Source organism: Bos mutus, chromosome X, assembly GCF_027580195.1.
Source record: "Bos mutus isolate GX-2022 chromosome X, NWIPB_WYAK_1.1, whole genome shotgun sequence".
Taxonomy (NCBI): domain Eukaryota; kingdom Metazoa; phylum Chordata; class Mammalia; order Artiodactyla; family Bovidae; genus Bos; species Bos mutus.
In genome coordinates, this window is record NC_091646.1 from 131,918,091 (window position 1) to 131,943,995 (window position 25,905).

The following is a 25,905-nucleotide window of genomic DNA, read 5'->3' on the forward strand; positions in this document are numbered from 1 at the left end:
AACCTGCTGGGTCAGATGGTACCTTGCAGTTTTCATTAGCTATTAACATGTCCCTCACTGGGTGTAAAGTTGGACCTGTGATTTGAAGGGCCATTTCAGTATTTTTTTGTTTTTTATTTTTTAGGCATTTAGAATTTTTAAAATATATTTTTATTGTTTTAAAGCCTTTACTGTATTTGTTTTGGGCTTCCCTGATATCTCAGTTGGTAAAGAATCCTCCTGCAATGCAGGAGACCCCGGTTCGATTCCTGGGTTGGGAAGATCCCCTGGAAAAGGCTACCCACTCCAGTATTCTTGGGCTTCCCTGGTGGCTCAGATGGTAAAGAATCTGCCTGCAATGAGGGAGACCTGGGTTCGATCCCTGGGGTTGGGAAGATTCCCGTGGAGAAGGGAAAGGCTACTCACTCCAGTATTCTGACCTGCAGAATTCAGTGGACTGTATAGTCAGTCCATGGGGTTGCAAAGAGTCAGACACGACTGAGTGACTTTCACTTCACTTCATTGTGTTTGTTATAATACTGTTTCTGTCTTAAGCTTTTTTTTAAGTGTTTACTGATTTTGTTACAGTATTGTTTCTGGGGCTTTCCCGATGGCTCAAGCATTAAAGAATATGTCTGCAGTGCACGAGATGTAAGAGACGCGGGTTTGATCCCTGGGTCAGGAAGATCTGGAGGAGGCAACCCACTCCAGTATTCTTGCCTGGAGAATCCCATGGACAGAGGAGCCTGGTGGCTGCAGTCCATGGGGGGGTGGTCACAAGTTTTTGTTTTTAAATCTTTGTTGAATTTGTTGCAGTATTGTTTCTAATTTAAGTTTTGATGTCTTGACCCTAAGTGCCGAGGACCAGCCCCGGCTGATCCAGGGTATTCGAAGGAGAGACGGCATAGGCGAGGATCAGGATACAATAGCTTAATTAAATATTAATAAAAGATATAAAGAGTAATAGAATAAGGATAGCTCAGTAGGAAAATTCAGTGGAGAAAAGAGGCTGAGTAGCTTGGTTTACGCGGGAGACCAATAAAACTTCAAAACAAGAAGTTTGCACCACTTACGTAGGCCGCAGGCGTCCTTCCGTTCTCCCGAGGAGAGGAGACACTGAGGCCTCCCGTTGGATCTTAGAAGCCCAGGCATAATTAGTAAGCATGGTGGGTTCCGCGCTCCCAGATGGAGACTCAACCAGAGTGAGAGAGAGAGCGACATGGGGAGACCAGTCTTTCGAGAAACTGATCCCAATTCTTTATTTTCCATGGTCTACTTTTATACACTGAGATGTTATGCAAAGTCACGCTGGGGTCAGCAGTCCTGACTTTTATCAAAGTCAGGTGCTTCATACAAATGTATACAGAGGTCTTAGGGTGTTACATCATCTTCTGGCCAGGGGGCCTGCTGACAATTCTGACCCTCTCCTTGGACAGCGGTCAGTCAAGCAGGACACTTATTTCTCCAGGGCTGATTATTCTCAAAACAGACGCCACCCAAATAAAGTTACATTCCTACAGGGTGAGGGTGTAGTGGGTCTTAGTTAAGGAAAGAATTTACTTAGCCTAAGGTCTAACGTGATTAATATCAAAGGTTAATACTTATTCCTTGTATATATTCATTAATGTGTGTAAGGGCAGGGGATATGGAGACTTAGCAACAAAACATTGGCTCAACAAATGAAAAACCCTTCACCAATACAATTTCTAATCAGCCCATTATACTTATACTAATAGTTTTCTAACTTTTCTAAGGAACCTGTTTTTAGAAGGTTTAAAGCATCTCGTGCCTCTCACGGTTGGGAGGCTGTGAGCAATCACATGTGGCCGGACGAGCCTGTCAGGCAGGCTAGAGAACCTTCAGAGGAGTTTGTAGGTTAAAACACTCTTGTCACACCCAAGAGTTTTTATTGACTGGAGCTCTAGGTTAACTCCTTCTCCGAAAGAGGTGGTGGGGGACAGCCCCCGTAAAGTCAGAGGTGTAGGTAAGAGCACAAAGTAGTAAAGCAGGCAGGCTCTGGTTATGGGGGTAGATGCTTGAGGATTTCCAGGGGGACTCCTGAGGCTCGATCCTGCCTTTGCGTATGTCGAGCCTCCTTCTTCATGACCTTTGTCACGGGCGGAGTACCTCACTCTGGCCCCCAACACCTAAGGTGGGAACTTAGCCCCTGACCAGGGATCAAACCCACAACCCCTGTATTGGAAGGCGAAGTCTTAATCAGTGCACCACCAGGGAAGTTTCTTAAATATGTTTTTATGTCAACAGACGCTTTTGTCCTTCTTCTCTGTAGAGACTTTTATTTCTTGGCTTTTCAGAACTCTTTGCATTTTAGGAAAATACTTCTTTGAATGCAACGAGGGTTGCAGACTTTGTCCCAGTTCATCGTTTCTGTCTGATTTTGCTTATGGTGTTTTTGTACACATTTATTTAAAATAATTAATTTTAGGGGGCCCTGCTGCCAGGCATGTGGGATCTTAGTTCCCTGAGCAAGGATTGAACCTTTGTTCCCTGGAATGGAAACACAGATTCTTAAGCCCTTGGTATTTTTTTTTTTTTTTTTTGGTCAACAATGTACATTTTTTTTTTTTTTTTTTTGGAGTGAAATTGGTGTTTTGCCTTAGAATTAGCAAACAGTTTCCTGGTCTGAGGTTAAAGGTACATTTTTGCGTTCTTTGAATATTTTCAGTGTTTAGTATTTTTCGTCTTGGAGTCTATTTAGATGTGTCTTAGGAGTTATGGATCTAATTTTATGTTTTCAAAGCCTCTATTTCGATGTCCTAACAGTATTTATTATGGCTTCTCTGGTGGATCAGTGGTAAAGAATCTGCCTACAATACAGGAGACACAGGTTTGACCCCTGGGTTGGGAAGATCCCCTGGAGGAGGAAATGGCAACCGACTCCGGTACTCTTGCCTGGAGAATCCCGTGGACGGAGGAGCCTGGTGGGCTACCGTCCATGGGGTCGCAAAGAGTCGGACATGAGATAGTGACGAACACACAGAGAAATGGAGTATAGCTTTTAGAAACGGTGACTCTGTTGTATCGCTGAAACTTATAAAAATATCGTAAATCAAGTGTACTTTGCTGAAGAAAAGGAATTTTGTAACATAAAATACAGGAGACAGGGAAGATACCAAATTCATGTTTGCTACGTTGATCCTAAAGGAAATCAGTGAGACCAGCCCATCCTAGAGGAGATCAGTCCTGGGTGTTCATTGGCAGGACTGATGCTGAAGGTGAAGCTCCAGTACTTTGGCCCCCTGATGCGAAGAGCTGACTCATTTGAAAAGACCCTGATGCTGGGAAAGATTGAAGGCGGGAGGAGAAGGGGACGACACAGGATGAGATGGTTGGATGGCTTCAGCGACTCAATGGACATGGGTTTGGGTGGACTCCGGGAGTTGGTGATGGACAGGGAGGCCTGGCGTGCTGCGGTCCATGGCATCGCAAAAAGTCAGACACGACTGAGTGACTGAACTGAACTGACCGGCGTTGATCCTATAGTAAACCTCCTAGGACCAGCCACTTCCTACACATAGCAACTCACTCACCTAGAAGCCTACCGCTCAGATGCAAAGTGACCCGTCCATCCAGGTCTCAGCCCTGTGCCTTCCTGGCAGGGGCTCCCAGACTCTGGGCCTCCATCCACCTGTACCCACCCCCCTCCCGTGGACTGTAGCCCTCCAGGCTCCTCTGTCCACGGGATTCTCCAGGCAAGAATCCTGGAGTGGGTTGCCATGCCCTCCTCCAGAGGATCTTCCCGACCCAGGGATCAAACCCGGGTCTCCTGCATTGCAGGCAGATTCTTTACCATCTGAGCCACTAGGGAAGCCACATATATATAATCCACACACACACACACATACACACATATACACACACACACATCTTGTTACATATCCTTTTCCGTGATGGTTATTACAGGGTATTGAATACTGTCCCCTGCTCTGTATAGTAGGAACTTGTTGCCCCATCCGATATATAACAGTTTGCATTCTCTAACCCCAAGCGACCAGCCCTTCCCTCCCCCGCCCCGTCTCCCCATCTAGACCACCCCACGTGTGTTCTCTCTGCCCGTGAATCGGACACAGCAAGCTTTAGGTCGAAACATCAACCGCTGTGTGTAAGACCTCCAGTTCACAACACAGACAGCCTGGCCCGAGAGGACTCATCCAGGACTCGCCACCCAGGGTCCTGGGCTATACCCCTCGTCTCACCCTTTCTGCGCATCACGTTGGCAGTGTTCATTCTTGCGGAGGTGTCTGTGGGGGTTGAGCAAGGCTTTGTGAGGTGTGTACACCAGGCTGTCACAGTGCAAGTGTGCTCTGCCGTGCAGTCGTGTCCGACTCTTTGTAGACCCCGTGCACTGTAGCCCACCAGGCTCCTCTGTCTGTGGGATTCTCCAGGCAAGAATGCTGCAGTGGGCTGCCATTTCCTCCTCCAGGGGGTCTGGAGTCAGAGATAGAATCTGTGTCGACGGCTGCTTTACCCCTAGGGCCCCCTGGCAAGCCCAGGCAGTCATCAGTCAGGGCGACGGTCTTGTGTTACCCTCTCCCATCCTGAGCCTGTAGATAACTCACAGGAACAAAACCACACGTATCAAACCACAGCTCCTGTTGGCATCCCGCCCTCTTTTGTGACTTCATTAGGACCGACACGTCCTCTGCTTCTAACCCTTGTTTTCTTTTTCTTTCTTTCTTCTTCCGCAGTCTTCTCTCCGCAACCCGAACGTGTTGCCATAGTGACCGGAGGGACCGATGGCATCGGATACTCGACCGCCAAGTACCTGGCGAAGCTGGGCATGCACGTCATCATAGGTGATGTTTCCTTTGTTCAGGACCTTACGTGTTAGGGTGACTGGGAGACACGCTGTCGTCTGCCTCTGTGTGAGGCAGATATTGGTGTGGTTACAGATCCAGGGGGGTTTCCCAGGAGGCCCGGTGTTAAGAGAATCCGCCTGCCAGTGTAGGAGACACAAGAGACCTGGGTTTGATCCCTGGGTTGGGAAGATGCCCCGGAGGAGGGCACGGCAACCCACTCCAGTGTTCTTGCCTGGAGAATCCCACGGACAGAGGAGCCTGGTGGGCTGCAGCCTCTGGGGTCTCGAAGAGTCCGACACGAGTTAGTGACCGAACAACGTATTCCACTATGGGCTTCCCAAGTGACTCAGTGGTAGAGCACCGTCCCGCCAATGCAAGAGACCTGGGTTCGATCCCTGGGTTGAGAAGACCCCTGGGAGGAGGAAATTACAACCCACTATTGTCGACTGGGAAACCCCATGGACAGAGGAGCCTGGTGGGCTTCGGTCCAGGGGGTTACCAAGAGTTGGACCCGACTTAGCAACTAAACAATGGAGCCAGCAGGTGCAGAAGGCGTCAACGGTCAACCTGAAAACCTGAAACAGACAGCAGATTGTGATACTCTTTCTTTCTTTTTGGACAGGAGGCTAGCTTCTCCTTTAATGTGGATCATATATTTTTTTTACCTGTGTGACTCACTGCAGTAAATGACAATAAGTGTGGGTTAGCCTCCCAGACCTGTCATAACAAATTACAGCACAGACTGGATAGATGAAACGGCGCACGTTCACCCTCCCGCAGTCCTGGAGGCTGGAGTCTGAGAGCCAGGTGTGGGCAGGCCTGGTTCCTCCCGAGGCCTCTCTGCTGGGTGCGTAGACGGCCATCTCCTCCCCGAGTCCTCACGTGGCCGTCCCTGTGTGTGTCTCTGTGCCCTGACCCCTTCTTACGAGGACCCCAGTCCTACGGGATCAGGACTCACCCTACTGATCCTGTTTCAGCGTCATCCCCTCTTCAAAGACTCTCATCTCCTAATACAGCCTGATTCTCAGGTCCTGGGGGTGAGGACTTCAATATGTGCCTTTGGGATGTCACGGAATCAGTTCCTAGCCGATTTCAAGCATCTTCTGTTAGCTGCCCAGTGAAGACGCTCTCAATTTTCCCTTCTTTCTGAAGCTTTCTAGTGGCTTATGAAAGTGAACGGGAAGTCGCTCAGTCGTGTCCGACTCTTTGCGACCCTGTGGACTGTAGCCTACCAAGCTCCTCCGTCCATGGGATTCTTCAGGCAAGAATACTGGAGTGGGTTGCCGTTTCCTTCTCCAGGGGATCTTCCCAACCCAGGGATCGAACCGGGTTTCCCACACTGGAGGCAGACGCTTTAACCTCTGAGCCGCCAGGGAAGCCCATAAAGCCCTAGTGGCTTATCAGATCAGATCAGATTAGTTGGTCCCTAAATCAACTTTGGAAATGAAGGGACTTTCTTCTGCTAGGAAAGTGGAGACACTTCAAGTCAACTCAATTTACATTTGTGAATATTGCAGCTGTTTAAATCAGCTGGAAGAAAAGATACAGGGAGATGAGCTTTGAAAAAAACAAAACAAAATATAATATTGATCACATTTTCCCGGACATCCTCTGCATGTAATTAATCCTTTTTATCCTGTCCGTTTTGATAAAAATTGTACTATAGGTCTGGTTTTACCTCTTTCAACTGTTGCTGTTCACTCATGTCTGACTCTTTGCAACCCCACGGACTGCAGCAAAGCAACTCCTTCCCTGTCCTTCACCATCTGTTGGAGCTTGCTCAAACTCATGTCCATCGAGTCGGTGATGCCATCCAACCATCTCACCCTCTGCCGTCCCCTTCTCCTCCCACCTTCAATCTTTCCCAGCATCAGAGTCTTTTCAGATGAGTCAGCTCTTTGCATCAGGTGGTGAAAGGACTGGAGTTTCAGCTTCAGCATCAGTCCTTCCAATGAACATTCAGGACTGATCTCCTTTAGGATGGACTAGCGATGACCAGGGCTTGTGTTCCAATAAAAGTTATTTTTTTTTTACAGCAGGAAATGAACCAGGTTAAGCTTCAGGCCCATTGTTCACTGGCCCTAATTTGGGTCAAAATCTTTTTTTTTTTCCCCTAACAAGTGGTACTCTCCTTCCTTCCTGCTGCTGCTGCTGCTGCTAAGTCGCTTCAGTCGTGTCTGACTCTGTGCGACCCCATAGATGGCAGCCCACCAGGCTCCCCCGTCCCTGGGATTCTCCAGGCAAGAACACTGGAGTGGGTTGCCATTTCCTTCTCCAATGCATGAAAGTGAAAAGAGAAAGTGAAGTTGCTCAGTCGAGTCCAACTCTTAGCGACCCCATGGACTGCAGCCCACCAGGCTCCTCCGTTCCTAACAAGTGGTACTTTCCTTCCTTCCTGCAGACCTTTACAATCTGGTGAGCAGGGTTCATCCTTCCCAGAGCAAATCTGAACGTGGGAGTTTGCCCTTCCCCCATGACTTGGTGCCGTTGAACCCTTGCTTTGTTTTATACAAAACAACCTCCATGGAACAGAGCTTGATGGCAAGGCAGACCCACCGTGTCTGTGACCTGCTTCCTTTAGGGGAGTGTTTCCGGATATGCCAGTGGATCCCCAGTAGATGTAGACGCAACATTAGCAACCGTCTAAGGTCAGGCATGGGCTTCCCTGGTGGCTCAGACCGTAGAGAACCCGCCTGCAATGCAGGAGACCCACGTTCGATCCGTGGGTCGGGAAGATCCCCTGAAGAAGGGCGTGGCAACCCACTCCAGTATTCTCGCCTGGAGAATCCCATGGACAGAGGAGCCTGGAGGGCTACAGTCCACAGGGTCGCAGAGAGTCAGACACGACTGAAGCGTGTTAATGCATACACATACATAGCTGATACACAGTGTTGTCTTAGATTCAGCTGAACAGCAGGCATAGAGTTGTATTTGTGCATTTGTGTCTTCTTTCATCAAACTCTTCTCCCAGGATAAGCTATTGCAAGATACTGCATTTAGTTACCTGTGCCATGCAGTGGGTCCTTGCTGTATATCTGCTTTAAATATAGTCATGTGTCTATGTTTGTCACAAACTCTTAATTTACCCCTCCTGAGCGTTCCCCTTTGCTAACCATAAGTTTGTTCTTTATGTCTGAATCTATTTCTGTTTTGCAAATAAGTTCGTTTGTATCGTGTTTTGATTTTTTTCTTTACATTTTTTTAGCACCAAAAATATTTTTTATTGGGGTTCAGCGGATTAACAATGTTGTGATAGTCTCAGGCGGACAGCAAAGGGACTCAGCTGTACATATATGTATACACGTTCTTCCCCAAACTCCCCTCCCATCCCGGCTGCCACGTGACACTGAGCAGAGTGCCCTGTGCTGTCCAGCAGGTCCTCGCTGGTTCTCCATGTGAAATACAGCAGTGTGTCCATGTCCATCCCACACTCCCTGACTATCGCTTCCCCCCTCCTTCCCCCTGGTGACCATAAGGTTATTACAGAGGATTGAGCAGAGTTCCCTGTGCTGTCCAGCAGGTCCTTTCTGGTTCTCCAAGTTAAACACAGCAGTGTGTCTGTGTCCATCCCAGACTCCCTGACTATCCCTTCCACCAGGGAACTATAAGGTTATTACAGAGTATTGAGCAGAGCTCCCTGTGCTGAACAGCAGGTCCTTGCTGGCTATCTGTTTTATATATCGCAGTTAATATATACCGATTCCAAGCTGCTAGTTTCTCTCTCCCAACCCCGTTCCCTTTTGGTAACAGTGAGTGTGTTTTCTACATCTTTCAGTGCGTGTCTCTTTTGTGAATGAGTCCCTTTGTATCTTTTGTGTTTTTTAGCTTGTACGTACAGCCAGGGGCATACGCTGCCTGCCGTGGCTGCCTGATCTCTGAGTGAGCTCTCCGTTGCCGGGGGCACGTGCGTTGCCCTGGGTCTAGTCTGCGCTGCGGGTTCACTGCCTGCCCCCTCCCCACCCCAGGTCTCTCAGGACCCCCTGTGTGTTTTTTAGGAACTCGGGGCTTCTTTCTTGCTTCACTGGAGCCTCCGCTCTACCAGCTCTCAATGCCAATGTGGCCGGACCCCGCCAGGCAGCCTGGCAGCAGATGGCATTTTAATAGCACGTCTCACTATGATGGTTTACTTTTTTCTTTTCCCGTCCATTCCTTCTGATTTTTGCTTTATTTGTCTTCGTTTCTTTGCCGTTAAGGTGTCTAAATGGTTTATGATGTCTGTCTTCCTTATGTTGTCTCTTGTATTGTTAAAAATATTCATCTTTGTTTCATTTAAAATAAATACACTTAAAAAAAAATTCTCACCGATTTCGGAAGCAAGCTCATACATGCCCACATCCCCACTCAGCCGTGAATTCTCTTTCTCGGAGGTGGCGGTCTTTGATGTGTCCAGTGTTTAGAGATGGAAGACATGCGTTCTTTCCCTTCGTGCCCCTGGCCCCCCGCTTGCAGGAAGAATCTCTGAGCAAACCAGTCATAACCACACAACAATGATTTCTTTAAGGCGGCTGAGGTGCAAATCACTTTTGCAGCTGCGTCATCTTGATGTCCGCGGCTTTGAACTTCTCTAAGGGCGGCAGCAGTTTCTAAATCCCTTTCGTTCACCTCCCCCAAAGGTGTCCTCTGCCACTGTTCACTTCTCTGTCTCCAGCTGGAGCTAAAACTATTTCTGTTTTCTCTGAGTTCACCACCCTGACGCTGGGAAAGATTGAGGGCAGGAAGAGAAGGGGGTGACAGAGGATGAGATGGTTGGATGGCATCGCCGACCCAAGGGATGGGAATTTGCAGAAACTCTGGTGCCGAGGTCCAGCCCCGGCTGATCCAGAGAGTTCGAAGCGGGGATGGCGTCGGCGAGGATCAGGATACAATAGCTTCAATTAGATATTAAATAGAGATATAAAGAGTAATAGAATGAGGATAGCTCAGCAGGAAAATTCAGAGGAGAAAAGAGGATGAGTAGCTTGGTTTACGCGGGAGACCAATAAAACTTCAAGACAAGAAGCTTGCACCACTTACGTAGGCCACAGGTGTCCTAACATTCTCCCGAAGGAGAGGAGACACTGAGGCCTCCCCGGTTGGATCTTAGAAGCCCAGGCATAATTAGTAAGCATGGTGGGTTCCGTGCTCCAGATGGAGACTCAGCCAGAGTGAGAGACATGGGGAGACCAGTCTTTCCAGGAACTGATCCCAATTCTTTATTTTCCATGGTCTACTTTTATACACTGAGATGTTATGCAAAAGTCACGCGGGGTCAGCAGTCCTGACTTTTATCAAAGTCAGGTGCTTCATACAAATGTATACAGAGGTCTTAGGGGTGTTACATCATCTTCTGGCCAGGGGGGCCTGCTGACAATTTATGACCCTCTCCTTGTGACAGAGGTCAGTCAACCAGGACACTTATTTCTCCAGGGGTGATTATTCTTAAAAAAGACTCCACCTTCCAAAGGTACCAGATAAAGTTAGATTCCTTTAGGGTGAGGGTGTAGTGGGTTTTAATTAAGGAAAGAATTTACTTAGCATAAGGTCTAACGTGATTAATATCAAAGGTTAATACTTATTTCTTCTATATATTCATTAATGTGTGTAAAGGCAGGGGATGTGGAGACTTAGCAACAAACATTGGCTCAACAAGTGAAAAACCCTTCACCAATACAATTTCTAATCAGCCCACTATACTTATGCTAATAGTTTTCTAACTTCTTTAAAGAACCTGTTTTTAGAAGGTTTAAAGCATCTCGTGCCTCTCATGGTTGGGAGGCTGTGAGCAATCACATGTGGCCGGACAAGCCTGTCAGGCAGGCTAGAGAAACTTCAGAGGAGTTTGTAGGTTAAAACACTCTTGTCATGCCCAGGAATAATTATTAACTGGAGCTCTAAGTTAACTCCTTCTCCGAAAGAGGTGGTGGGGGACAGCCCCCCGTAAAGTCAGAGGTGTAGGTGAGAGCACAAAGTAGTAAAGCAGGCAGGCTCTGGTTATGGGGTAGATGCTCGAGGATTTCCAGGGGGACTCCTGGGGCTCGATCCCGCCTTTGCATATGTCGAGCCTCCTTCCTCACGACCTTTGCCACGGGTGGAGGTCCTCACGCTGGCTCCCAACACTCTGGGAGATGCTGAAGGACAGGGAAGCCTGGCGGGGCTACAGTCCACAGGGTCGCAGAGAGTCGGACACGACAGAGCGACTAACCCTTTCCTTTGATCTGTTTTGTGTATTTTTCTGGTTGGCCGTGCAGTGGCTTGCGGGGTCTTAGATTCCCCCCAGCAGGGATTGAACCCAGGCAGCGAACGTGTGGAGTCCTTGCCACTGGGCTGCACGCATTCCCTCATGATGCTTTTCACAGCTCCAGCCACCCGTGAGTGGAGGGGTTCCCTGGACCACAAGGGTTTTGAAAGTTCTATGTCCTGTGGGACATGTCCTTCGACAATTTCAGGCCCATAGTCTTCTTGGCTTCAACGTGGTTCTCATGCCATAAGCTGACACGCGTGTGTGGAATCAATGAAAAGTAGGATGCCCCAGAAATGCATACCGGTGTGTGTGTGTGTGTGTGTGTGTGTGTGCTCAGTCACTCAGTCGTGTCAGATTCTCTGCAACCCCGTGGACCATAGCCCGCCCAGCTCCTCTGTCCATTGGATTCTCCAGGCAAGGACACTGGAGTGGGTTGCCTCACCCTTCTCCGGGGCATCTTTGCAGGCGGATGGCATTGCAAGCGGATTCTTTGAGCCACCAGGGAAGTCCCCCAGACAAGCATGCTTTTGGCCAATGCAGGCTGGAGAAAGCGTATCTTCAGCAGATACATTGAATCAGCCACAGTTGCTCTGAGCTGTTGGCCGAGTCCCAACAGCAGAAATGGAAGCAGACACTTGGTAGGCTTCTCTGTTCACCGTCTCGAGGAAACGTTGTTCCACGTGGAGTGGTTTTCTTCCTCTGAGTCGTGTGTCTTTCTTTCCCTTCTAGCTGGAAATAACGACAGCAAAGCCCAGGAGGCCGTGAGGAGGATAAAAGAGGACACGCTCAACAACCAAGGTACCTGACTGATCTCCCCCAGACAGATGGCACTTCTGCTTTGCTCTGGGTCCGGGTTCCTGGTGGGGCTCATGGAAGCAGCTTCGGGGAGGGGGCCATGTCTCTGCTCTGGAGCGTCTCTCTGAGGGCCTCTGGTCCTCCTTGGCCGGTGCAAGGCGGCAGCAAGCACGGTACCCCCCATGAGGGAGAGTGTTCCTGGTGAGATCGGGCCGTGTTTTCATTCCTTGTCCATCCCCAGGGTCCTCCGAGGCCCGTGTCCACTCAGGACTCTTTGGATGTGCCTAATGGCAGGTGCATCTGCCTCCTTCCGCTTCTTGTTTTTTTTTAATAATGTTATTTATTTATTCATGTGTTTTGGCCATGCTGGGTCTTTGCTGCTGCTCCGGGTTTTTCTCTGGTTGTGGCGGGTGGGGGCTCCTGTCTAGTTGCCGAGTTCCAGCTTCTTCTGCGCTGCCTTCTGTTGTTTTGGAGCTCAGGTTCTAGAAGTTGTGGTTCACGGGCTTAGTTGTCTCCCACGGCACGTGGGATCGTCCCGGATGAGGGATTGAACCTCTGTCCCCCGCATTAGAAAAGACCCTGATGCTGGGAGAGACTGAAGGCCCGAGGAGAAGGGGGCGACAGAGGATGACATGGCTGGATGGCATCACCAACTCGATGGACGTGAGTTTGAGTGAACTCCGGGAGTTGGTGATGGCCAGGGAGGCCTGGCGTGCTGCAGTCCATGGGGTCGCAGAGAGTCAGGCACGACTGAGTGGCTGAACAACAACAGCTTACCAGAAAAAAGAAAAAAGACAAACCCATGCCACCCCAAAATGCCAATAAACCCCCAACGTGAGGTAAACAAGCAGCAAGATGCCACTAAGAATGTTCAAAGGAATCCAAACGGAAGTAGGTATGGAAAGTGAAAGTGAAAGTCGGTCAGTTGTGTCCGACTCTTTGTGACCCCATGCTCTGTATGGGATTCTCCAGGCCAGAATACTGGAGTGGGTAGCCTCTCCCTTCTCCGGGGCATCTTCTCAACCCAGGGATTGAAGCCAGGTCTCCCGCATTGCAGAAGGATTCTTTACCAACTGAGCCACCAGGGAAGCCCAACAATCCTGGAGTGGGTACCCTATCCCTTCTCCAGGGCATCTTCTTGACCCAGGAATCGAACCAGGGTCTCCTGCATTGCAGGAGGATTCTTTACCAACTGAGCTTTGAGGGAAGCCTAAATGGATATTGGTCGTCAGTAATTACATGCTAATAAAACCTCTCTTATTTGGACCAAATAGTCATGCTGCTGCTAAGTCGTTTCAGTCGTGTCCGACTCTGTGCGACCCCATAGACGGCAGCCCACCAGGCTCCCCCGTCCCTGGGATTCTCCAGGCAAGAACACTGGAGTGGGTTGCCATTTCCTTCTCCAATGCATGAAAGTGAAAAGTGAAAGTGAAGTCGCTCAGTCGTGTCCGACTCTTAGAGACCTCATGGACTGCAGCCTACGAGGCTCCTCCACCCATGGGATTTTTCCAGGCAAGAGTACTGGAGTGGGGTGCCATTGCCTTCTCCAAATAGTCATGCTCATTTAACAACAACAACAAAAAAACCCACGCCACACCACAATACCAATGAAAAAAACCCAACTCCACAAAACAAACAGGAAAATGACTTAACAATGTTCAAATGAACCCAAGTGGAAATAGATACTGGTTTTGAGTAATTACATGCTGAGAAAAGCTCTCTCATTTGGAGCAAACAGTCGTGCTAATTTACCAAGGAAAAAAAAAAAAAAGAGCCACCCCTAAAATACCAATAAAACCCCTAGCGCTAGAAAACAAACAGCAAAATGGTTTGCTACTATTCAGGCGGACTCAAATGGAAATAGATAAGTGACATAGTCTTCCAAGCAAACCCAGGAAGGTCGGCTTTGCTTTTGCGCATTTCACTGGTGACTCACACAAGCCACGGTGGAATTCCCTGGTCGCGAATCCCAGGAAATGTGGTTTCTGAGCTTTGTTTTGTTTTTTTAATATTTCTTGTTTGTCCCTGTGGATCTTAGTTGGGGCCCACGGGATCTTGGACCCTCGCTGAAGCGTGCGGGAGCTTTTCTTGCAGCGTGTGGGATTCTAGTTCCCTGACCAGGGATGGAACCCGGGCCCCCAGCTTGGGGAGTGGGGAGCTCGGACTCTCAGCTGCTGGGGCACCAGGGAATTCCCCTGTCCTTTGATTTGAAAGGGAAGAAGGCGTCCCTTGCTTTCCATCACAGTTCTGCATGTTTCACCATCAAGAGGGTCTTCCCGATCAATTTCACACCTTTCCTCATATTCTCTCTTAAAAATGTTTTAGAATTAAAGATTATCATGTTAGTTTCAGCAATACAACCCAGCGACTCAGTGATACATATACATGTATTTCTTTTCAGGTTCTTGCCCCATGTTGGTTTCTGAGAGAATGTTGAGTAGAATTCCCTGTGCTATGTAATAGGTCCTGGCTGTGTATCTCTTCTCTATATAGTCGTGTATGGGCTTTCTAGGCGGTGCTAATGATAACCCGCCTGCAATGCAGGAGACGCAGGTTTGATCCCTGGGTCGGGAAGATCGCCTGGAGTAGGGAAATGGCAACCCACTCCAGTATTCTGGCCTTGGAGAATCCCATGGACAGAGGAGCCCGGTGGGCCACAGTCCATGGGGCTGCAAAGAATCAGACGCGACTTAGTGACTAAGCAACATTGAGAGCTCAGAAGGCCAAAGACAGCTTCTGAAAGGCAGGAGGAGGAGTCCAAAGGGTTTGAATGCAGGTCCCCGGAAAAGGTCTCCAGGAATCTGGTTCTGAGTGGACCCCCTCCGGTTCTCCTCTGCTGTGTGTTCCACATGGAGCGATTCTTCTGGGCCATGGTTCGCCCGCTGGGTGAAGCCGGCCGGCCGGAAGGGGTCTGGCAAGGATGCCACGTGCTCAGAGGCAGGCGTTGCCACACCTCCGTCTTGGAGCTCCAGGTGCGGTGCTCTCTCTGTCTGGGCAACGGGCCGCCCACCTGTGCGTGTCCTGAACCGCCCTCCTCGCCTGCAATCTGCCTTCTAGGACTCGCTGGCTTACACTCGGGAGAGGTTTCAGCTCTCCCCTTGTTCCAGCCTCATATTGGCATCAGTCCTCCGCTCCGTGCCTGCGGATAAGCGGGGGCGTGAACAGGGAGGGCAGGCCATGGGGTTTCCAGGGTTGGTGCATCGCTGCCTTGGCCATCTGCCTGATCCTTGTCCTAGGCGTGGGCACGTGCCTGTCAGACGCCTGCCCTGACGTGCCCTCGGAGGGTTCTCGTTTCAAGTGCTTGATTGACGTGCCTTTAAAGGCATCCACATTGGAGACCTTCTGAAGGAGTCCACGTGGCAGCCTTGGATGGCAAGCCATATCTAAATGATGCCCGTCATGGGTTTTCTGGGCTGGACTTATCCTTGGAAACCCTCCCTACAGAAAGATGTCTCCCGTTCAGAGCAAATTGCACAATCACCTGCTCATAAAATGGTACTCGAGATTATGTTAAGATTCCTTTAGGAGTTGTTCAGTCGCTAATCGTGTCTGGCTCTTTGCAGCCCTGTGGACTGCAGCATGCCAGGCCTCCCTGTCCATCACCATCTCCCAGAACTTGTTCAAATTGATATACATCGAGTCAGTGATGCCATCCAACCATCTCATCCTCTGTCACCCCCTTCTCCTCCCACCTTCAATCTTTTCCAGCATCAGGGTCTTTTGCAATGAGTCAGCTCTTCGCATCAGGTAGCCAAATATTGGAGTTTCAGCTTCAGCATCAGTCCTTCCAACGAATATTCAGGACTAACCCTAACTGGTTTGATCTCCTGTCAGTCCAAGGGACTCTCAACACTCTTCTCCAACACCACAGTTCAAAAGCATCAGTTCTTCAGCGCTCAGCAAATTCTGGGTGTGTGCAGGAGGCTGATGCATTTGAGTGGATCCTAAGCTCCAGAGACGGAAATGGCAACCTGCTCCAGTATTCTTACCTGGAGAACCCCACAGACAGAGGAGCCTGATGGGCTACATGGGGTTACAGTCCATAGGGTTGCCAAGAGCTGAGCGACTAACTGCTAAATTCATAGAGACACCGTTATGGGTTACATGGTGGTGGTGGGTCCCTTCAAAAAATATCATCCATGGATGAGACAGTAAATGAAACATGGGTCCATGCGTACAAGGGAATCAGCCATAACGAGGAAGGGAATTCTGACACCTGCTTCTGCGTGGGTGAAGCTCGAAGTCATGATGATGAATGAACTAAGCCAGACCCAGAGGACAAGTCCTGTAGGATTTCCACTGTTAGGACATCCCTAGAGGAGCCTGGAAAATCCCATAGGCGGAGGAGCCTGGTAGGCTGCCGTCCATGATGGGGTCACGGGGAGTCAGACACAACTGAGTGACTTCACTTTTCACTTTCATGCATTGGAGAAGGAAATGGCAACCCACTCCAGTGTTCTTGCCTGGAGAATCCCAGAGATGGGGGAGCCTGGTGGGCTGCTATCTGTGGGGTCGCACAGAATCGGACATGACTGACGTGACTTAGCAGCAGCAGCAGCAGCAGAGAAGCGTGGGAGTTCGAGTGGTAAAAGAGACGTGGGTTTGATGCCTGGGTGGGGAAGATGCCCTGGATGAGGGCATGGCACCCTACTCCAGTATTCTTGCCTGGAGAATCCCATGGACAGAGGAGCCTTGCAGGCTACATTCTGTGGGGTCACAAAGAGTCAGACACGGCTGAGAGACTTCATTTTCACTTTCACCGAATTTACAGTCTTTACCTTTTACTTGGATTTAATTTAATTTCCGTAACCACACAGCCTTTAACAATATGAGGTATCAAGTTTTAGGAAAGCCCATTCTTTTTCCAGAAGATTGCCAAAAAAAAAAAAAAAAAAAAGAAAGAACATTCGAATAAGAAACAGAAGTGCTTGCCTAATCTAAGAGGGTAAGGAAAATGAAAGTTTTAGGTGCTCAGTCGTGTCTGACTCTTTCTGACCCCATGGACTGAGGATGATGGTGCTGATGAAAGAGTGGCCATGATGGGGATGATGGGATGACGGGGATGATGGGGGTGGGGATGCGCTGAGGATGGTGGAGCTGAGGATGGTGCTGATGGTGCTGATGACAGAATGTCAGTGATGACGACGATGGTGCTGTTGCTGCTGCTGGTGGCGGTGGGGATAGCGGTAATGATGACATGGTGATGCTGATATAAATGATGATCATTACGGCTCTCTTGTCCACCGCAGTTATTATCACGTAAAATCAGTTAATTCTGGAGGTGATGCCCAGAGACATTAATGGGCTCCCCGGGGATGCCAGGGTAGCTGCTGATTCTATCTGATTTGTGTCTGCCCTCCACAATTTGCTTTTTCCGCTACGTTATGCCAGAGACTCATTATTTCAGTGGATTCACGGTGTCCTGTGTGGTGACATGCTTAATTTAATTGTCAGAAGCGACATCAGCAGGAGCTGATTGGAGCTGTCTGTTTGACCTTGCAGACAGCACTTCCTTAATTTTCGGGTCTTCTCTCCTGAGCTGAAATTTTGCAACTTTTGTTCAACTGCGAGAACCAGCTTTTCCTCTGATACCCCCCAGAATGAATGAATTCATGTTCGTCTTCTGTTCGTTGAAACCTTTGTCCCTGGATGAAGAGCTTGCTGCTGAGAAATTTGATCTCGTCTCACCTTCATGGCGTTTCAGCCTTGCTTTTGCATAAAGCATTTATCAGACTTATTTCTAGTCAACTGTGGCCGTTGGATATGGTTTGTGTTGATTAAAATACGCCTTTCAGGATAATATAAAAGTAGAAACTCCTCCTTTACTTCTCAATTTTCTTATTTTACAGCTGCAATTGTAACCTTATCCTTCCGTCCATCTCAAGGCTGGAATTTGCAGGGTATAAAAAGCTTCTTTTGAAAGCCCTTTCTCGATGAAATCAATTGCACCCCAGATAACTTCTTCATGTAGATACGTGGTTACTGAGACAGGACATTTCCTCCCAGGAAATGTAAGGCAGAAAAAAAGAATCAATTTCTTCTTTAGTCTGTTCCCTAAAGAACCATCTGAAGGTTGCAGAGACAAATTCAGGGAGGGATGGTCGCTCTTCTCTTTTTATTCTTTTCTGAGTCCTATTTTGTCCAAATCTGAACGACATGAATTCTGATAAGAAAATACCTCTTGTCTGGCGTCCCTTCCCAGCTACGTGGAGAGTGTTCGACAGGGAAAGAAACTTTGTCCACGTTTCTAGTACACGTGGGCTTCTTAGGAGAAAAGAAAGTGAAGTCGCTCTGTCGTGTCTGACTCTTTGCGACCCCATGGACTGTAGCCCCCACCAGGCTCCTCCGTGTATGGGATTTTCCAGGCAAGAATACTGGAGTGGATTGCCATTCCCTTCTCCAGGGGGTCTTCCCCACCCAGGGATCGAACCCGGGTCTGCCACGTTGCAGGCAGACTCTTTACCAACTGAGCCACCAGGGAATCCCATCTTCTTAGGAGGCTCGGTGGCAAGGACTTCCCTGCCAATGCAGGAGACACAGGTTCCATCCCTGGGTCGGAAAGATCCCCTGGAGGAGGGAATATAAATCGACGCCAGTCTTCTCTCCTGGGGTCGCAAAGAGTCGGACGCGACTGAGCGACTTTGCTCGCGTGCATCCTGGGGCGAGCACCTCTTCAGTGGTAGCTTGATTCAGGGTTATCGCTGCCGTGGTACGGGCAGAGCTAACGACTGACGCATTCTCGGGAGAAATCGTGAGGTCAGCTTTTCAAAGGAGACGTCTTGCCCTCCTGAATTGTCTTCCTTGTCATCGGAGACTCTTCTCTGCTGTCCCGCTGTCCCGGGAGTCTCAGGAAGCCGGTCCCATCCGACGGTGTCCTTCCTACTCTCCCTCCATGGCTGACCCCACCCTGCAGCCCACAGACCCGACACCCGCTTGCGTTCAGTGGCCGTGCTCAGCCAGACAGAGACCATGGCTGATGGAACTTGAGAACAGTTCTCCAGGGCTTAGAGGTTGTGTTTATGAATTAAAAAAAAATTTTTTTTAAAGCCTGCTAGATATGCAGAGTACATCATGAGAAACGCTGGGCTGGAAGAAGCACAAGTTGGAATCAAGATTGCTGGGAGAAATATTAATAACCTCAGATATGCAGATGACACCACCCTTACGGTAGAAAGTGAAGAGGAACTAAAAAGCCTCTTGGTGAAAGTGAAAGAGGAGAGTGAAAATGTTGGCTTAAAGCTCAACATTCAGAAAATGAAGATCATGGCATCTGGTCCCATCACTTCATGGCAAATAGATGGGGAAACAGTGGAAACAGTGTCAGACTTTATTTTTTTGGGCTCCAAATTTTTTCACACTCAATACTAGGTTAATGAAGAGACCTACGTTAAGGAAACTTAAGTGTTTGTTTTTTTTCCCAGAGAGACATCAAAGTGAATCCGTTTACCGCAGACTAGGACTTGAGCCCACGTGGCTAGGACTCAAACCTAGCCCAAACCCCCGGTTACCTGCTTTTGGGAGCTAATGCAGCTCAGGTTCTTGATATCTCATCACAGAAAGAATTCAGGGAGAGACAAAGTGGTCTGTAAGAAGTGGATTTACTCAGATGCAGAGAGAAGTGCACTGCACAGAGTGTGGACCGTTGCAGAGGGCGAGTGCAGCAATATATACTTTTTTATTGTATATTTATTTTACTGTCTGCTGTGCTGGGTCTTCACTGTTGCATGGGCTGCTCTCTAGCCGTGGCGCACGGCTTCTCACTGCCTGTTGAGGGTGTCAGGAGTTGTGGCTCCCCGGCTGAAGAGCACAGACTCACTTGTTGTGGTACACGGCCTTAGTCGCCCTGCTTCCTGTGGGATCTTCCCGGATCGGGCACTGATCCAGCGTCTCCTGCATTGGCAGGTGGATACGCAACCGCTGAGGCACCAGGGAAGCCCCTTGAATGTTTTAATTCGGCCCGCTGAGCCCAGAGGGCCCATGGACAACCTTTTTCTACATCCTCTGGGCCACGTTTCGCCTTTGAAGGCAATGCTTTGAAGGCAATGTGGCCGTACAGAAACGTGGTTATGCTTCCCCATCAGACTGACTTGCCCAAATGGACTTACTTATAAAACAGAAACAGAGTCACAGACTTAGAGAAGGATTTTATGGTTGTCGAGGGGAAGGATGGGAGCAGGGATAGTCAGGGAGTCTGGGATGGACATGGACACACTGCTGTGTTTAACATGGAGAACCAGCAAGGAGCTGCTGGACAGTGCAGGGAACTCTGCTCCATGTCACGTAGCAGCCTGGCTGGGAGGGGAGTTTGTGGGAGAAGGGATCCTCATATATGGACGGCTGAGTCCCCTGCTGCCCGGAGCAGGAGCTCCGCCCCTGCAAAGGTCATGAGGAAGGAGGCTGGGCATACGCAAAGGCGGGATTGAGCCTCAGGAGTCCCCCTGGAAATTCTCGAGCATCTACCCCCAAAACCAGAGTCTGCCTACTTTCTGCTTTGTGCTCTCACCTACACCTCTGACTTTACGGGGGGCTGTCCCCCACCACCTCTCTCTGAAAAAAGAGTTAACTTACAGCTCCAGTTAATAAAGTTCCTGGGTGTGATAGTGTTTCAACCTACAAACTCCTTTGGAAGTCTTCTAGCCTGCCTGAATAGGTTTTTCTGGCCACATGTGATTGCTCAGAGCCTCCCAACTGTGAGAGGCATGAGATGTTCTAAACTGTCTAAATACAGATTCCTTTGAGCAGTTAAAAGATTGATTAGAAATTGTATTGGTGAAGGGTTTGTCACTTGTTGGGCCAATGTTTGCTGCTGAGTCTCCATATCTCTTACCTGCTGTGTCCCTGGCAGTGTATTGATTAATATAATTGGTGTAAGTAGTAGCTTTAATGTTTGTAACCTTGGACCCTTGAGTTAATTCTTTTTCTTGTTATAGCCCACCACACCTTTGCCCTATAGGAATGCAACTTTAATGCTTTTGGAGGGTGGCGCCTGACTTTAGAATAATCACCTTTAGAGAAAAATAAGTTTCTTAAAATGTTAACAGGCCTCCGGGCCAGAAGATGATGCAAATCACCTAAGCTTTTGCATATGATAAGCTTGCAGGAAGAAAGCCTGGCTTGCTGCATGACTCTACCCCTTCCCCCCATTATCCTCTATGCATAACTTAAGGTATAAAAACTACTTTGAAAAATAAAGTGCAGGCCTTGTTCACCGAAACTTGGTCTCCCCATGTCGTTCTTTCTCTTACCTTCTGGCTGAATTATTCAGCCTCTTTTCTCATATCCTTATTTCAGCCTCTTTTCTCCACTGAATTCCGTCACTGAGCTATCCTTATTCTATTACTCTTTATATCCTCAATTAACGTTTAAATAAGCTGTTGTTTCCTAATTGCCGATGCCGTCTCCCCTTCGAAACCCCTGACTCGACCCGGGCTGGACCCCGGCACCCTGCTGTCCCCCTGAAACCATCACGACAGTGTTCATCGCCTGTTCCGTTCAGTTGCTCAGTCGTGTCCAACTCTTTGAGACCCCGTGGACTGCAGCACGCAGGCTTCCCGGCCCAGGCTACACTCCAGTACAAAGTAAAACGTTGAAAATAAGGAGAAGACTGGCTCGTTCACGGCACTGGGCAGGTGTCACCCGCCGGCCACCAACTCCAGGTTTACGCAGTCAGATGCTTAACCGAGTCGTGCACCCGTCAGGCGGGAACTTGACAGAGGTCCTGTCACCCTGCACGTCTGGCCTGCCTCCCTCCGGCCGTGGGGACCTGTAGACCTGGGCTTTGTCTTGGGTACCACAGAGATGCTCTCTGACTCACCCCTCACATCCGCAGAACGGGAAGTGCCGTGGTGGGAACGACATTGATGCGGGTTTTGCTTTCATTTATTACTCGCCAGATCCTTCACATCCATTCTTTGCCTGCTATTCCTGTGGCTTTTATTTATTTTATTTAAAGCATGTGTTTATGGGAGGATAATTGCTGTACAATAGTGTCATGGTTTCTGCCATACAGCAACATGAATCAGCTATAGTTCAGTGCAGTCGCTCAGTCGTGTCCGACTCTTTGCAACCCCGTGGACTGCAGCACGCCAGGCCTCCCTGTCCATCTCCAACTCCAGGAGCTTACTCAAACTCACGTCCATTGAGTCAGTGATGCCATCCAGCCATCTCATCCTCTGTCGTCCCCTTCTCCTTCCGCCCTCAATCTTTCCCAGCATCAGGGTCTTTTCCCATGAGTCAGTTCTCAACATCAGATGGCCAAAGGATTGTACCTTCCCAAATTCCGTATGCCGTTGATTCTGGGCACTGATACAAACTTCATGGAGACACAGCCTGTGTCTGTCACCAGGTACGCGGGGCAACACGGCTCCTCTGCCTCCGCCAGTGACGGAGAACTGTTTTTTCAGATTTACAGATAATTCTCTCCCTGCCTTCCCCTCCTTCTGCCTTCGGCAGTGAGCTCACATATTCTGATGATGTTTTTGTAAAATAACAGACTTAATTTTCATTACGGTTGAAGAAATTTTTGTTTTAGAATGTTATCAGCGCGAAAATTGAAAATTCAATTTAATGGAAGTGTGTCTGTGCGTCTGTATCTGTGAGTTTCTGTGTGTATGTATCTATATATTTCTCTTTTTACTTGTGTCTATCTATAGATTATAATATCTATTCAAGCTAAATAGGTGTCTATTAAGTATAAATAGGTATTTAAATTGTATCTATACATGGTACTTGTAGATATCTATTTGTAAACAGATGCAGTGATTATTCTGTGTATATTTTTATTCTAACATTTTTTTTGAACATTTGTATTTTATATTACAGTATAGCTGATTCACTTGTAGCTCAGCTGGTAAAGAATCCTCCTGTAATGCAGGAGACCTGGGTTCGATCCCTGGGTTGGGAAGATCCCCTGGAGAAGGGAAAGGCTCCCCACTCCAGCATTCTGTCCATGGGGTCCCAAAGAGTCACACACAACTGAGCAGCTTTCACTTCCATAGCTGATTCACAATATTGTGTTATTTTCAGGTATATAGCGGAGTGATTCAGTTATACTGAATGCATGAATCTGAATGTATGTATCTATTCTTTTTTCAAATTCTTTTCCCATTTAGGGTATTACAGGATTTTTTTTTTTTTCAGTGTTAATTCTATCACAGAATATTGACTAGAGTTAACCGGTGCTATACAGGAGGTCTTTGTTGATTATCTGTTTTATATATTGTAGATTCTGTATTTTATCCCAACCTCCTAATTTATGCCTTCCCATTTTCCCCTTTGCTAACCTTAAGTTTGTTTTCTAAGTCTGTGACTATGCTTTTTTTTTTGTAAATAAGTTCATTTGGGTAATATTTTAAAAACCGACATTTAAGTAATAGTATATGACGTTTGTCTTTCTCTGACTTCCTTCGCTCAGTATGATAATATCCAGGTTCATCTCTGTTGCTGCAAATGGCATCATGTGGCTGTTTCTGATGGATAATATTCCCTTGTACATGTGCACCATGGCTTCCCTATCCAGTCATCTGTGGATGGACACTTAGGTCGCTTTATTTGAGTTGTTTAGGTTCTTAGCTTTGCCCGGTTTGTACAGAGAAGCTGAAGAAGGAGAACGGTGGTTTGGATGAGCTTTCTTGAACAGACACGGAGGCCGAGGTGGTTAAGACAGAGAGTGACTTGTTGATCGTGGCCGTGTAGTTGCTCAGGCATGTGTGACAGTCTTTCAGCTGCGTGGACTGTAGCCCGCCAGGCTCCTCTGTCCGTGGGATTTTCCAGGCCAGAATACTGGAGTGGGCTGCCATTTCCTCCTCCAGGGGGTCTTCCCGACCCAGGGATTTGAACTCGGATTCCCTGCATCGGCAGGTGGGTTTTTCATCACTGAGCCCCCGAGAAAGCTGAGGGGTGAGTACCCTTACCTGCAGCCCGTCTTCGTGCCTGGTTGATCGGTGGTTTGGAAAGCTGGGTTTTCACCCGTTTTTCCCTGGACACAGAAATCCGCCTACATCCATCCCACGTCCTGCCACCTACACGGCCTCTGTGTATCTTGATGATTTTCCAGAACAAGAACAGTTAATCTGTTCAAATTCCCCTCTAGCATCTCACTTACCCGAGTCAATCACAGCCGCCTCTGCACGAAACCTGGAAAGGTGATTTCAGGACGAACATGCTGGGAGATCTGATCACTCATGCCTGCCAGAGTTCTCTATGGTTTCGCTGCGAGATCTTCATTCTCTTCTGTTTCATCTGATTTTTTTGTATCTCGTCTTATTTCTTTTCTTTAAAGGAAGGATAGCTGGTTTACAATGCTGTGTTAGCTTCGGGTGTATGGCAAAGGGACTCTTATATGTATGCATAGATTCTTTCTCAGACTCTTTTACATTGCAGGTTATTTCAGGATATTGAATATTCTTCTTTGTGCTATACAGGAGGACCTTGCTGCTCATCTGTCTCATATATTTCTTGTTGTTCAGTGGCTCAGTCGTGTTCGATTCTTTGTGACCCCATGGACTGCAGCACACCAGGCCTCCCTGTCCATCACCAACTCCCGGAGTTCACTCAAACTCATGTCCATCGAGTCAGTGATGCCATCCAGCCATCTCATCCTCTGTCGTCCCCTTCTCCTCCTGCCTGCAATCCCTCCCAGCATCAGAGTCTTTTCCATTGAGTCAACTCTTCACATGAGGTGGCCAAGGGATTGGAGTTTCAGCTTCAACATCAGTCCTTCCAATGAACACCCAGGACTGGTCTCCTTTAGGATGGACTGGTTGGATCTCCTTGCAGTCCAAGGGATTCTCAAGAGTCTTCTCCAACACCACAGTTCAAAAGCATCAATTCTTCTGTGCTCAGCCTTCTTGATGGTCCATGACTACTGGAAAAAACCATATCTTTGACTGTATAGACCTTGGTTGGCAAATTGATGTCTCTGCTGTTTAATATGCTGTCTGTGTTTGTTATAGCTTTCCTTCCAAGGAGCAAGTATCCTTTAATTTCATGGCTGCAGTCACCATCTGCAGTGATTTTGGAGCCCCCCAAAATGAAGTCTGTCACTGATTCCATTGTTTCCCCATCTATCTGCCGTGCAGTGATGGGACCAGATGCCACGATCTTAGTTTTTTGAATGATGAATTTTAAACGAGCTTTTTCAGTCTCCTCTTTCACCTTCATCAAGAAGCTCTTTAGTTCCTCTTCACTTTCTGCCATTAGAGTCATATCTGCTGCTGCTGCCAAGTCGCTTCCGTCGTGTCCGACTCTGTGCGACCCCATAGACGGCAGCCCAGCAGGCTTCCCTGTCCCTGGGATTCTCCAGGCAAGAACACTGGAGTGGGTTGCCATTTATCTAGAAAGGCACTAAATCCCTTCATGGTGACGTCAGCTACTCAGTTACTAGCAGGAAACCTTTTGTAAAGTCAGTGCTTGATGGCATGAATGCGTCCTTCACCAAAATCTTATATCCTGACCTTGCCTCCCCCGCCTCTCTGGAGCCATCTCTCAGAGCTATGTGAGGTGCTGTCTCCTGGGCTACAGTCCTTGTTTTTCCCCCAAATAAAAGGTAACGCACATTGTGCGTTTTTTTTTTAGTTGAGATAATAATATTCGAAACAACGCCTATGACAAGTGTCACGTGCTTGAGACCTCCCCAAACCATCTCCCTTAAGCCTGGTCCATGGAAAAATCCTCATCCACGAAACCAGGAAGGTTGGGGGCCGCTGGATTCGAAGGGACATCCACCTGTGATTTCAAAACCAAGAGGAAACACAGCCTTTGCGGTCGTGGGTTCCAGCCTGTCTCGCTTGGATGGGATCACGCTGTGCTTTCTCAGTTAATTAGCCTCATAATGGGTCTATGTGCTTTTATTCTGCAAATATTCCTCTGGATTCATATAGCTTTGCAATGCCGGTTTCTCTAAAGTTGATTTAAGGAAGTGCCTGGAGGTGGTTGGGCTTCCCAAGTGGCTCAGTGGTGAAGAATCCACCTGCCAATGCAAGAGAGGCAGGAGACACAGGTTCCATCCCTGGGTCGGGAAGATCCCCTGGAGGAGGGCATGGCAACCCGCTCCGATATTCTTGCCTGGAGCATCCCATGGGCAGAGGAGCC

The 25,905-nt window shown here is 48.4% G+C and overlaps 1 protein-coding gene across 3 annotated transcripts in view; it reads left to right on the top strand.

The window, feature by feature from the left end:
• DHRSX (dehydrogenase/reductase X-linked) overlaps positions 1 to 25,905 on the top strand; it is a 147,474-nt gene that overhangs the window by 38,148 nt on the left and 83,421 nt on the right. For all 3 annotated transcript variants that reach the window (XM_070366094.1, XM_070366096.1, XM_070366093.1), the window contains exons 2-3: positions 4,689 to 4,796; positions 11,749 to 11,817. In XM_070366094.1, the coding sequence (XP_070222195.1) occupies positions 4,689 to 4,796; positions 11,749 to 11,817 (177 nt within the window). The remainder of the gene's footprint in view (positions 1 to 4,688; positions 4,797 to 11,748; positions 11,818 to 25,905) is intronic.